Source organism: Diadema setosum, chromosome 22, assembly GCF_964275005.1.
Source record: "Diadema setosum chromosome 22, eeDiaSeto1, whole genome shotgun sequence".
Classification (NCBI taxonomy): Eukaryota; Metazoa; Echinodermata; class Echinoidea; order Diadematoida; family Diadematidae; genus Diadema; species Diadema setosum.
Genome location: NC_092706.1, coordinates 11,224,630 through 11,238,894, shown reverse-complemented (window position 1 = coordinate 11,238,894; position 14,265 = coordinate 11,224,630). Strand labels below are relative to the sequence as shown.

At 39.7% G+C, this 14,265-nt stretch overlaps 1 protein-coding gene across 1 annotated transcript in view; it reads left to right on the top strand.

The window, feature by feature from the left end:
* LOC140245489 (receptor tyrosine-protein kinase erbB-4-like) overlaps positions 1-14,265 on the top strand; it is a 178,432-nt gene that overhangs the window by 104,798 nt on the left and 59,369 nt on the right. Inside the window, exons 2-5 of the mRNA XM_072325059.1 lie at positions 8,016-8,378; positions 10,539-10,676; positions 11,880-11,945; positions 13,459-13,577. Of these exons, the coding sequence (XP_072181160.1) occupies positions 8,016-8,378; positions 10,539-10,676; positions 11,880-11,945; positions 13,459-13,577 (686 nt within the window). The remainder of the gene's footprint in view (positions 1-8,015; positions 8,379-10,538; positions 10,677-11,879; positions 11,946-13,458; positions 13,578-14,265) is intronic.

The window sequence follows — 14,265 nt, the reverse complement described above, 5'->3', positions numbered from 1 at the left end:
CGCTTCATCTCGGTCTCGACAAGAGGTAGTGGTGATCCTCCGGTGCGGGATGAGGGGTTTCACACTTAACGCCGTAACTCGTTCATAAGCGGGTTTCTAAACTTGCATGCACTGTGACACAAGTGCAAATGTACATGCGAGATCGAACTGAGCTCTACCCAATCTGTTATGATTTCAAATTCCAGCCATGAAGATAACAAATACAAAATCAAGCTCAACTCCCCTGCATTGCACTTCTCAATGAAAAAGAGGCCAAACATGGTTTGAGAAATGCTTTTTTTTGGGGGGGGGTGGTTAGGAATGGGCTGAAGAAAACAAATTTATTTGATTGGCACAAAATAAGCTAGAAAATGTGATGAGGAACTTTTTTTTTTTCCAAAGGTGAAGGACCTCTTAGTCATTTCTTACTATCTCCCATTGTCCTTTGTCATGTACATGAGGGTTCACTGAGGGCATTGAGCTTACCAGGGTATCAAGGTAGAAAATGGACACCTCTCAGATGAGTTTCTGGGTGTAATCCAGAGGTGGACACTTCTTAGAAATAACATCAAGACACAGGCTACTTCTAAGTATCATTTTTTTCCCTTATTTTTTCTATTTCTCTTGGTTTCCATTTTTCAGAAATGCACTTAGTGTGATCACAGTTCATATTGCACAATATGCCGCAACATGATACATGTACCTCAAGTATGGGTGGTGGTGGTAAGGGGGGGGGGGGACGGATAAGATGAAAATTGCACTCTTTTTATTCAAAAGGGGGGTAATGCACCCGCAGACATCTAAATCTCCCACACAGATTTGGACCCCGGTGTCGTGGAAATTGAAGGGGGTGGCAGGAATGATGTGAATTCTGTACTGTAGGTACTGTATGGGGAGGTCGCAATCATGATGCTAATTCTGGTGGAGCTCGAGTCCTGATCGATTTCCTACCCACAGGCTGTGTGGATAAGTCCTGAAAGGGGGTCACGCGGGGTCAACGACTCGGATTTGTCCGTTTAGTCACAAGGCTGATGGATGCGTTGAAATGAAATATTTGATCACTGTATAACAGCAAAGGCCCATGGCCTCGCAAATTGCTCCATTCACTATAGGTGACGAATATTTATATATAAATATCAAACTCTATATATGTGTGGCACAATTTGAAAACTGATGTAATCTCAATTTGTCAAGGATGGCGTTTTTATTGACGTGGGGATGGTGGGGAGGGGAGAGGTTAGATTGCACTGAATAGGCTGTTGGTGGCCAGTGATAATAGATTAGACTACAAAGAAATTACACTGTCCACTTATTGGTCAAGATGTAACATTTTCATATCAAATTATTGGAGTATATCATCATTGCAAAGCTATATGAAGATGCCCTTAGCCTAGAAAGAGATAGGGAAGCATGTAATAAGATATCTGTCAGTCCCGCCAGAAAATTAAAAAAAAAGAGAGAAGAAGTTGCTTTTGAGTCTGGAGTAAGACAGGTGATGCCAACTGGTAGAAATTTGTCATGATCTAAACATGCAGCAGCAGATGTGATTTGATTGAATTTGGGTGGGCCTTCCAAATCCTCTGAATTGATTGCAGACATTCAGGTCTTGTCAATCAAATGTAACTCCTTTTTTTTTGAGGTGGAATGGGCACCTGTTTTTTTGTTTTTTGTTTTTTTTTTTCAGTGTAAATGTTACCCCACAGCAATGTTTGCATTGCAGTTTGCTGCTCTTTACATCTGAGCTTTACAGAGCCAGCATGTTTTGTGACATTTCATCTTATCATGTCATAACTAACTAACTAAGTTTTGTAATAAAACAAGAGTCCAAATGTATTGGTAAAAGAGTGAGTAGAATGCCATGAGTGTTCCACAAAAACTTTCATCCAAGTTTGGACCCTGCTCCTCTCCTTATTTTCATCAAGGACCAAAAAAAATTCCTTTCGGTGACTTTTATTTTAGTCTTTGGTCTCTTTGTGTACTTCACGAAACCCCAATTTGGTGGTGAAAGGTTTCGTGTTGCCATGGTGATACAGTGTGTTTATAGATGCGAGTCAAGCGTTCCTGGAGGATCCTGTTACCCCCTTGTCTGACCCCATGGTCTCTAACCCTTGGGTCACTGATAATATGTAGATAATTAGACATTGATACTTGTTACGCTTCAGATTGTCTCTGGATACCCCACTCCGAGCCTCCATCTTTCATCCTCTGCTTTAGCCTCTCTTAGTTTCTGCTTGACCCCTTTTTTCTAAATTACTGGAGCGATAAAGTACATTGTACCTCAACATCTACTCTCCTACTGTTGCTCTGAACCGGACAGTACATGGGTAGGATGGGGGGGGGGGGGGGCACAAGAGATCATATCACTGATTTTTAATTGAATTCAGTGAGGGCATATCGGTACTCCAATATGACTTTTGATGAAATACCCAGAGACTTGCAAAAAGCCGATATTGGTAGTAGTCTCTCATAATCCTAATTTAGCAGGCCACATGATCAGTCACTAAGGAATGAGAAGATGAATAATTATGCTCTTCTTTAGTGAGGAATGGTTGTGGCTTAAGGAATAAGACCATGGCCTCGTAATCTTGAGGTCCCTGGTTCAAATCCCCAAGCAGTAGCTGTGGTGTCTGCAGGTGAGGCAATGTATCCTCATTGCTTCATCTTTTGGAGGGGACTAAAAGCCATTAACAGTCCTGTTGTTGCTTGCTTACAAGTGTTCATTGCTTCTTTAGAAATCATGTGAAGCAAATCATATCTCAAGAATTTTCCAGTTTTGTCACTTTTAAAAATGATTAGACAAGATATGTTCCTCTCGCTAGTAAGAGGTGTCAAGTATTGAGAAGTTCAACGCTAAGAAATATCCAAAGTATCTGGATAGAACCTTCTGTAAGATGGTGATAAAAGAAATTATTGACAGCGTACCAACCACTTTGATTAGATAAGAACACTGTCAGTATTGAGCGCGTCATCTTCATTATAGTCCATTTTGTCCCTTGTCCAGTGTTTTGATACTCTATCATTCATGTGGAATGGCTTTCTTGGGGAGACTTCCATTTGATCAACCTTCTCATCTTGAGTTATCAACGATGAAATATGCTGAAATAATTCATGAGTATGAGGGGAATCTGGAATGGCATTTAAAACAAACAAACAAACAAACAAAAAACCTGTAGAGACTCTGCTCTTCTTCAATATCACAAATTTGCGAATTTGTGATGTGACACCAAGTAACTGTGCCTATTGTTCTGTCACAAATTGGTTGCATATGATTCCCCCCCCCCCAAAAAAAAAAAAAAAAAAATAGAGAAAAAGTGATAAATCATGCACAAATGAGGACTTTCAGAAATAAAGTGTTCTTGACAACCTGTCCCTTAGAATCACAGGGTTTCTCATGGAAGAGCTAATACAGAAAGAGAAGGGGAAAAAGAAAAAGAGGAGAGAGAGATAAATAGACAGACAGACAGACAGACAGACAGACAGACAGACAGAGGGAAAGATGAAAATAGGACCAGTGAGGCAGTTGTGACCTCGTCAAGTTAGATGCTGCAAATCTTATGAAATAAACCACCTGCTGTCATATCCCCAATAATTACTTCTAGCTTTAGGTGTCAGTCGGGACGAGGGCCAAGGAGGAGGAAGGGTTGCCATGGAAACCACTCTCAAATCCTTGTCTCTATTTTCTTCTCTCTCTCTGTCTATTCCTAATGCTCTATCCCCATTCTCTGTCAGTTGATAGCACATTTCTAAACTTTTTGTTTGTGTGTTTCTTGTTTGTTATCTATTGTTTCATCTTCCAATCTTAGCAGATAGTCTCTCCTTTCTTCACTTTTTCACATACTCATCTTTATTCATTGGGCTTTGTCTCCTTGACTTCCCCTTTTGGTCATCCCCCTTTGATATAAAATCTTATCTTTTACTAACACATGAACTCCTTAAATTGCTCCAGATATTGTGAGTGCAGTTTTTGGAGTCTCAGATAATTATGCGATGATATTGGCAAGAAGCGAAAAGTTTAGACTTTTTGTCAAGAAAAATTATGATAAACATAATGAATGTGTGAGCATCATTATGATATGATCAAATGCATTCATATTAGTTTTAGGACATTTAGGGATAACTGCCAAAACAAGTGATAAAGGACGTGATGATAGGCGCATTAGTTGTTGTGTTTGGTTTATAAGATGCTCTTCTCTCATTGTTCCAGTGTGTCAACAAGGAAACCAAATCTGACCTTGATTCCCGGGCTAAGAATTTTCAGTGCCCTCTTTTCTCTAGATGAGGTTCTTACGAAGGTCACGGCTGAAAACATTTTCCACAGGGTGCCGTACAACAGGTTCCCAACCGAACCCCCTGTTTAAGCCACCCTCCACCCGGAAAATTTATGGAACCAGCCCCCACACCCTTGACAGTGTCTATGACCCATTTCATCTGATCGAACTTGGGAGGGCATCCCCTACCCTCCCGCCTGGTCCCCGATGACTTGCATTTTGAGAAGAACTTCTCCCGGAGTCAACACCCCATTTCTTTCTCTGCGCACTTGCTAGAGTCTCGTCCAGAGAAACGTGCTTCAGCGTAGCTAGATGGTGTGTAAATATATCTGACACTCTGCCAAGTGTAGAGACTAATGGGACGTTATTAAACATTGGCAGTGAATAGATCCACATTTCTCTCACGTAACTAGACTTTCATCCAGAGTTGCTAGGCACCACCTGAAAGCCCAAATGATTAACCCCAAATGAAAAGACTCCACTTAAGTTGTGCAATTTTATGATACACTACCTCACCATTGTTTTGCCCATGTGCATGCTCCATTCCTACTTGTAGGTAAAAGAAAATATCTTTCAAGCTTTAATCACACAACACTTTCCCCATGTGGATGCACAGTGTACACAAGCTTGAAGGTTGAATAATTATTTTCTTTAGGTCATGTCTTCCATGACATGTTTCTTAGAAGTGTTTCAGGTTAAAGGTCCAGTTTACCTTTGGGAGCAGTGATTTCAAAAATGTTCAAGATATCACATTTGATGCATATGTGTAGGTCTGTTGTATCATAAAACATCCTACCATATGAAATATTTGCAATAAAACCTAAAATATAAGGAGATATCAGGGTTTTTCTCAGTAAACCGTAACTGTATACGGTTTAGTCTGGAAACATTTTTATTATAACTATTGTTCACATTTTGTGTATTTAACAACACTTAACATCGATTATACGGATTCAAATTTTGACAGTGGTTGTTTCTATCCCTAACTCACATTTTAGAACTATTTTAAAGCACTAATGCTTTCATCTGCAAATGGTAAATTATGCCTTTAACCCATAGAGGACAGACTTATTTTGCTAGAACGTGCATTTCACATAGATACCTGCCCAAGTATTCTCGGGACTCATCCTCAACAGGTTAGTATAATTCTCTGGGCCTCTTGGTAGAGCTATTAAAGCCACATGCTGTTTTGATGCCCATTGTAAAGGCCTCAGATAAACTGTATAATGTTATAACTTTCACTAATGTGTTTCACTAAGTTTCCTGCTTTACAAATCCCATTATGATATGTGAGTTAACTTGCCCTATAGGGACCTAAGCTGTAATTTATGTATCGGGTGGTTGCTGCATTAAAACATTCACAGTGTGTCATGATAAATGCCTTGTCCGCATGCACTCTTAAGAATAAAGACAACATTTGATAAGAGTACCATTAATACAAACCTTGCATTAGAAAAAAAAAATCTTGATGGATATCTCTTGTTGTGAGGACCACAAATGCATTGTGGTGATTTGGCGAAAATGGCACACGTTCATTCATTTGTCTTCCCAGTTATTACTGCCAATAGAAAGTGCACATTATGACAAACCAGACTCTTTTCATTCTTGCCACCTTTGAGGAGAACCTGACTGGTACTGTGGAAAAAAAAAAATAGCGTCCTCTGACGAGTGTGTGAGTCTCCGGAGATTTCTCTGGGGCTTTTCAGGACAGCAAACATGGATTTCTATCATAACAGACTGCGGCAACCAGATATGGCCTGAAATATGATTTTATAGGGCAGTTCCAGGGTCCCTCAACTCCCTTGTGTGACTGCTAGGAATGTTGGTAGGGGGGAGGTGAGGGGACAGAGATATGATTCTCATAGAGTATAAAACAATTTGAGCTGAACAGAGAAATCTTGCTCACATGTTAGTGCTGTCTATCTGTTAAGAACAGAAGAGTATCCACATTAGCATGTTGAATGTTTCTCTATTTACTCTTTTACCTTCTCAATTAGTCTTTATCTCTCTCTCTCTCTCTCTAACCTTTTTTTTTTATCTCTCTCTGTCTATCACCCACCCCCCATCTCTCTTTTTTTTTTTTTTTTGGTCTTGTTTATTAAGAAACAAATCCTGATTCCCTGGGTCTATTTATCTCACTGCCTATTAAAACTGCTTTTGGTCATATGCCAACTTTGATTCGTGGCAGTAAACTAAAATTGATATTTTCTCTCTCTATCTCCCCTCCCCTCCTCTCCCCCCCCCCCCCATCTCAATTTCCATCCCTCTCTTTCTCTTTATAAAGAACAGCATAAATTCAAAGTTCATTTCTAGCCCCCAGTTTGTTTTTCCTCTGGAAGGTAGACCCTATACTGAGAAATTGATAATGGTCCCTTTTCCGCGTAAAAAGACTGCAAATTGATTTCTGCAAAGCTAGACTAAAAAAAAAAGGTCTTAAAGAGTATGTTTACCAAGAAAATTGCTCTTTTGTAGATGTTTGCCGAGGACAAACATAATGAAAAGGAGATGAAAAATATCAATTTCATCCCCCATAGCAATGTCACCAAAGTCAACATCATTTGTCAAAAAAAAATGTATATGCTCATTAATTCCAAACTCTGCAGTGAGAATCAAAAGGAAGAAGAGAGATTTTTTTTTGTTATATGAAACAAAAGAGATTTTCTTTTGTTTATTGGACTTTGAACTTGTGTATGACTCATGTTTGATTTGACCTGTTCCGATTTTACATTTATTTGTTTTATTTTGAATTTATTTGTTTCTTCATCTCCACAGTTTTGGGTTTTTTTTTTTTTTTTTTTTTTTTTGGTCCCTGTCAAATCACATTGCTTTTTCCTTCTTCTCATGATTATTAACCTTTCCCACTTTTCCTCCTTGTCATTTCATATAAAACATTGCAAGTACATGTATACATTAGCAATGCTCTATCCCAGTTCTTTTACTCATGTAGTCTATGTCCATCCTACGCTGTCTACATATTGTATTTAGTCAAACCTGTCTGTAGTGGCCACCCAAAGGAGACCCAAAAAGTGGCTATTATAGACAGGTGGCTGCTATAGACAGGGTCTCATGGGGATTTTTTTTGTTTTGTTTAGTGACTGTATACAGCAGATGGCCACTATACACAGGTGGCCACTAGATTTGACTGTGTATAAGTGTGTTAGACATTATACATGTCGTCGCTGGGGTGACAAAACCTCGTATCTCAAAATTGTCAAATGTTCAGGAGAGCGAAAAAACATGGCGGCCAAAGCACTATAGTGAATGGGAAAGCCTTCTCTTTGACATGTCATGGTGGCTTCATTTTTGGAGTAAGACAGTTAGGATTTGGCCAAGACATCACTTGACCCATTATTTGACCATTAAGCTAAAAAAAAAATTTTTGACATTTTTGAGATACGAGGTCTTGTCACCCCAGCGACGATGTATCTCTGACTTTTATGTATAAGTGTACATTGGCATGTGTCTTTGTATGCTTATGTATGCCTGTGTGTGTATGCAACAGTGAATTGAGTGTGTGTGCTTTTGCTGGCATGTTAATTACCTGGTACTTACTGATCGAGGGGATGAAAAATGCTGAGAAATGTGAAATTGAAATCTATGTAAGCCTGCTGAAGAATTGACGGGTACTGCTGATTATACTGACCAACCTTTAATGAAAAATAAACTTTTCGTGAAAATGTTCCTTGCCAGTTTACTTTACGTGCGTGCAAGTCTTTTCTTTGTGTCATTAATGATGAGGTTTCAACATTCTTCTCTTACCATCTCTAGTATGCACCGGCACCGACCAAGGCACCGCCCGTCCCTACAACAGCGGTAACGCCGACGACGAGGCGCGGTACTATGCCGACCTCAAGGAGCGGTACACCAACTGCACCTACGTCGATGGCAACCTGGAGATCTCCTTCCTCCACGGCCAGGAGTATGACCTCAGCTTCCTGTCCTCAATCCGCGAGGTCACCGGCTACGTGCTCATCCTCCTGACCTACGCCCGCGTCATCCCGCTCACCGACCTGCGCGTGATCCGAGGCACGCGGCTGTACGAGGACAAGTACGCCCTCTACGTGGCCCTCACCTTCCATACCGAGGACTCCAGCATAGCAACCGAGGAGATCTGGCTGACATCACTCCACGGTGAGTCCCTGACCTGCCTGTAGTCATGTGCTCAAACAGTAGCCATCCATTAACCATTCCATCTGATAGTGCTTCTGTTGCAGATTCTGCAGTGATCTTTATGAATGTGCAGATGGAATAGTATAGCTCAAGCTCTGCCTGTGCGAAGTTTATAGCTGGACTGCATGAAATTTTCGCGAATTGGAGCCAACGGCTTTTTTCGTGGCATGAAATTTTTGCGAGTTGCCTCTAACATTCAATCCATATAGTGTAGACAAGAACTTTCACGTGCATTTTAATTTAGCCAATCTTGGCTCTCGCGAAATTTGCGAAATTGAAATGCATGCGAACATTCCTTGTTTTACAGTAATTTGTAGATGGCCTTGCCGAGTTGGCATCATATTTCGTAGAAATATGTTCGCCAGTTTGGAAAAGAACTTCGAAGGCAGTATCAAAGTTGCGATTTCAATTGCTAATCCTATACAGAAAAGCCCACAGCATGTCATAGGAATAGCAGGTACGGTAGGTAAGAAACATATTTTGCAAAGTGTTCTCAAATTGATAATTTCCTACATCAGTACACTGCATTCTCAGTTTCATGTTCCACATTATCAATTTTCTTGCAACTTGGCAAAGAATGAAACTCACAGAATTATTTCTGTTGGTGTATTCACGTAAGCAAGAGCACAAAGGAAGAACAATGGGTATTGAAATCAATGTGCAGTGTTGACATTCATTGATTTTCGACAGCCCCGAAACCTGAATGTAGTAGATTAGTATCTCACTCCAGTATAAGCCCTTATCTCTGTAGATTATTTCAAACAGTATCGGATGTATTTGTATCGGAAGTCACAAATCAGAATGGGGCTGTGGTTACAGCATTATGGCTCCGATGCCGGTCACATGTCCTCCATGTTTTGGAAACAATGTTTGCAACTAACTGCTCAGACTTTTAATGTTTCATTTCTCTAAAGTCAAAGACCTCCATCACCAACAATGATCATGGATTGGCTCAGCGCATGAACCTTGGTTGACTTCAAGAATTGCGCTTTAAAGCTAGGAAAGCATTCAGTGGCGGAAAAAGAACACAAAATTATAAAACAGATATCTCCTGGTTCATTGTCTCGTGTTCTTGTTCATCTTGCTGGTCGAGACCCAGAAGGTCATTAAAACTATGAAAATACATGTGTACAGTCAAACCTTCCTTAGTGACCACATGTCTATAGCGGCCACCTGCCGTATACGGCATACTAACAAAAATTCCCTCCAAGAGGAAAGCTGTATTGAATACCCTGTCTATAACGTCTACCTGTCAATAGCAGCCACAATTTTCATCTCCCATGGATGGCCACTATCAACAGGTTTGGCTGTATATACATGTATGTGGAGGTAAAGCCTTTTCACTTCTGAACTGATGATGTATCTTCAGGAAATACATGATATGTTTATATATATATATACATATACATATATATATATATATATATATATATATATATATATATATATATATATATATATATATATATATATATATATATATATATATATATATATATATATATATATATATATATATTTATATGTACATAATTATGCAGTACTATATATATATTCCTATACATGTAGATATTCCTATGTGTAAGCCCATGGGCCTATTCTAAAAAAAAATCCTAAAAAGACAATAAATGAATCTGAATCTGAATCTGAATATATATATTCTGTATTTTATTTATAGTGACACTTATTTAATTGGATTGTTTGTTTTGTTTGTTTTAATCGGTTCCCCCAGTTATAGTTGGTCTTTAAAAACATCTGCATTTTAAACTTCCCCTAATCTGATTTATCACGGGACCTGCGGCTGTACAAGCTAATGCTTTTACGCAGGCCCCATCATATTTTTTCGCATCATGACCACAGTTCAATTCGCATGTATACAGACCTTGTGTTTATATACCAAATCAAACTTTTGTACATTCCGATGAAGTCTCATCTAAATTATGTTTTCTATAATTTTCATATGTATATACTTTATTGTGATATATGTGAGAAATATGAAAATAAATTGAAATGAAAATGAAATGAAATATCTTCTTAAAGTCTGTATGTGCTGTGATGGTTTGATTATTTATGGATATCAATCTCTCCTTTCTCCCCCTTCCCCCTCCCAACGCCCGACAGAAATTCTACGAGGCGAGGTCTACTTCCATCAGAACAACCAGCTCTGCTATGTGGAGACCATTGCCTGGGATGACATGCAGCCGGGTCTTGTGGCCAACATCTCCATGTGGGACAGCCACCCAAAGAGAGATTGTTCGGGTAAGTCTCAACTTTACACATGCACACTTTCTTTCTTCCCCCCCTCCCATCTGTCTATCTGTTTGTCTGTCTGTTTGTCTGTCTGTCTGTCTGTCTGTCTCTGTCTCTCTCAGTTATTAAAGGGATTGTACAGTACTGGTTGAGGTGAAGATTCATGTTTTGAACATTCCTAAGTGAGATAATGAGAAACCTCTTATGAAATATGAAAGAGCATGTAATTTTAAGAAGGATTCAGCGTTTATTTTGATGAAAATTTGTTTTCAAATGGCCGAGATATCCAAAAGTGTGATAATAATAAAAGGTGACAGGCCACATCTTTTATTAGGATCTCTTTGTTTCACACTGTTTTTGGATATCTCGGCCATTTCAAAACCGATTTTCATCTAATAAACTTTTGATACCCCATAGAATTGCATGCTCTTTAACATCTCATAGAGTGGTTTGTGAATATCTTGTAAAACGTTAAAAGGTAAATCCTCACCTCAACCAGAACTGTACAGTCCCTTTAATTTATGGAGCTTTTAGACATTGCGAGTATCTTCCTTTCTCGGCATATGAAAGTCTACCACATACATGTATGTACAAGGGTTTTTGTACTTCTCTCTTAAATGAATGTGCCCTTGTGAAACCGACAGATCGAGGCTTCCTACATTGTGGTTGCTTGATATGTGAAGTCATAATGTGTTTTCAACTCTTTTCTGGCTGTAGCTGCCTCAACTTAAAGGAGTTTTGAGTCCCCGTGAAATCGTCATTCACGCTCTGGGTTTGTAACTGCGCACGATAAATAACTTTTAATGTAAACCATTTCAACAAGTAGTGTGAGAAATTGATACGGAAAAAGTTTAATTATTCTTCCTAATTTTGGCACTTGGGCTCGATCTGCCTTTTACATCTTGTCGTATGTAAACCTTGTCCATCCAAACATGAAGCATGTTTATATTCCAAGGAAGAGGAATGAAAACTGAAAACTGAACAAAATCATTTTTGATCAAAACAAATCCTAGAAAACAGCACAAGCACAGATTGTGCAAACTTACTGATATGTTTGCACAATGAGGGCTTAAACACAAAATTACATAAATTACATTACATAAAATCAGACGAGCATTGCTATGTCACAATCATATTTCTGCATCACTGTGACAGTAATGCTGGCTTTTATCATTCCTCATGATCGATTTCTCCGCCTTTATTGTTCTCCAGAAATTCAGTGCCATGAGTCTTGCGATGGACACTGCTGGGGCCCTGGTCCCGAACACTGCCAAACATGTAAGTATTGCCACAGTTCCCATCTTCCTAGTTTTGACTCAGTCCATTTTTTTTTTATTTAGCACAGGGCAGGCTATTTTCTTTCTGTAACCATTTCTGTGCCAGGGACTTAGGCCAATGCGTACAATGCTGTGGGGTTTCTGTGCCAATCAGTGCTCAAAGTAAACAAAACAGTTTGGGAAATTATCATTATTATCTGAGTTTGGTGATGGATTGAATGCCAATGGAATTATGTCTTGTGCTCATCCCCAAGTTACAAAAGAGTTGTACGCTCTTTGGTCCCTTATATTCATATATATGTGGGGATGAAGTGGAGTGACTTTCCATTGTGGAACCGGTAGTGCATATTCAGTATAGGATGAAAGTGCAAATATGATCAATTGATATTGAAAGATGAGTAATATTTGCATTACTTTTCAGGTGGGTCGACAAAGAAATATTGAAATTTTTCTGCCAATCCCCTCAGAACATGCACACAGTGTGAAAAATCAGCAGAAGAACAAAAAATCATCATTGACAGAGCTTCTGTTTTTATTTTCATAACAATATCGATGTCACGTCAGTGATGGGTAACTAATGTTTGGATGAAAAGATCGCTTCAGGATCTACACTTTGGGTGATCACATTACTGGCATTCCAAAGACAGTCAGCTTAGGAAAGGTCAAGAGGTGAAGGTTCAAGTCCAGGGGGGGTCAAAGTGTTTTGATTTGAGAGGGAGAAAAAGGAGAGAGATATATTGGGATATCTCGCTTGCATCAGAAAGAAATGGAGTGGAATGCCCTTCTTGTTTTTAATCCATCTCCCGTTGAAGAATGCATGGGGGCCCCCATGTTCCTCAGTGAGCAGTTCCCGGTAGTAGCTCCAGATTGCAGTAAATGATTCACCCTTTTTTTGGCCCAATTAGGTCGAGCGCACGGAGGTCACGACTGCGTCCATTTAGTTAATTAGTCACCTTTGAGAGGCAATTAGACCTGATCGATGGTGAGATGCCCAAAGGCGCACTCCTGAAAGGAAAAAAAAACAACCCTTGCTGCATGGCATTGCGGATACGAACATAGGTGGACTCCCGGTACATCCCACCAGCTGCACATGGCATGAGATGTTGATTACGAAGAGCTTTGAATTAACATAATCTCAAAAGTATCGCTATCATGTTTTGCTTCCTTCCTTTTTTTTTCCAGAACTGTTAGTGTATACGTCAATGTCAAAAGCTATGTGAAGGTTTTTCGTGATGTGCATATGTCAAAATTGTCATGAATTTTGTACATGTCTTGCTGACAGGGAAAAGACAAAACCTTCAGACTTCCTTTAACTATTTTTTTATTGTTATACCTAACCACAATATCTATCAGATTTTTTTTTTCACCGTGTTACATCATAATGTTAGAGGAAATTCACATGACAAACTGAGGTCTGCTTGTATAGAGAAAAAAAAATTGTCAGCAATACTTCGCAGTTGTCTACAAATCCTCTTTCTCTTTCTCTCTTTTTGCGGATCATCCTTCCATCTCAGTGACCCTCAAGATCTGCAGTTCCACCTGTGACTACCGGTGTCGGGGCCGTACCCAGGCCGACTGTTGCCATAGGAGCTGTGCAGCGGGCTGCACCAACTCCACCAACGCCGGCTGCTTGGTAAGCTACCTCTCTACCCTTCTCTCTCACCCTTTCGACTGCCTCCCCTACCATCTTCTGTCATGTTAACCCCTTGAGGACGTTATGATTTTGCTACAACACACATTTCCCATAGACACCTGCCTGAGTATACTTAGAACTCATCCTGAATGGATTAATTATTCCACCGTATGCCATGCTACTATTTTAAGCCATTCTAAGACTCCCCCATTTTAAAAGCTGTTTTGTACAGTTTTCTGTAAAGATTAACTGCTTTCGAGGAGATCTGTGAAGTGAGCGACAAGGTGCTGGGATCTCTAGACAGGGGAACCAGGGTTCGAATACCTGCCAGATTATAGCAGCCAGTCTTCCTGATTCTGCGGGTGGCTCCCAGGAAAAAAATAAGATTCATCTCAACAACAACAAAAAACCAAAACAGAGCTCTCCTGAGTTAACCTGTTGAGGACAGACTGATTTTGCTCCAACACGCATTTCCCAGACACTTGCCCAAGTATACTCAGGACTCATCTTCAACGGCTTAAAGATTAGTGTGACCTATTGAGATATGTAACATACAAGCCTCTTGGAACCCTCCTAGGATTTGATGTGTTAGTGATGGAATCCCCGAAAGAGGTGGGAAAAATTTTTCACAGTGCCAGCTATCGCCCAGGTACACTCTTTACCATTTATGGTGAATCCCAATGCCAAT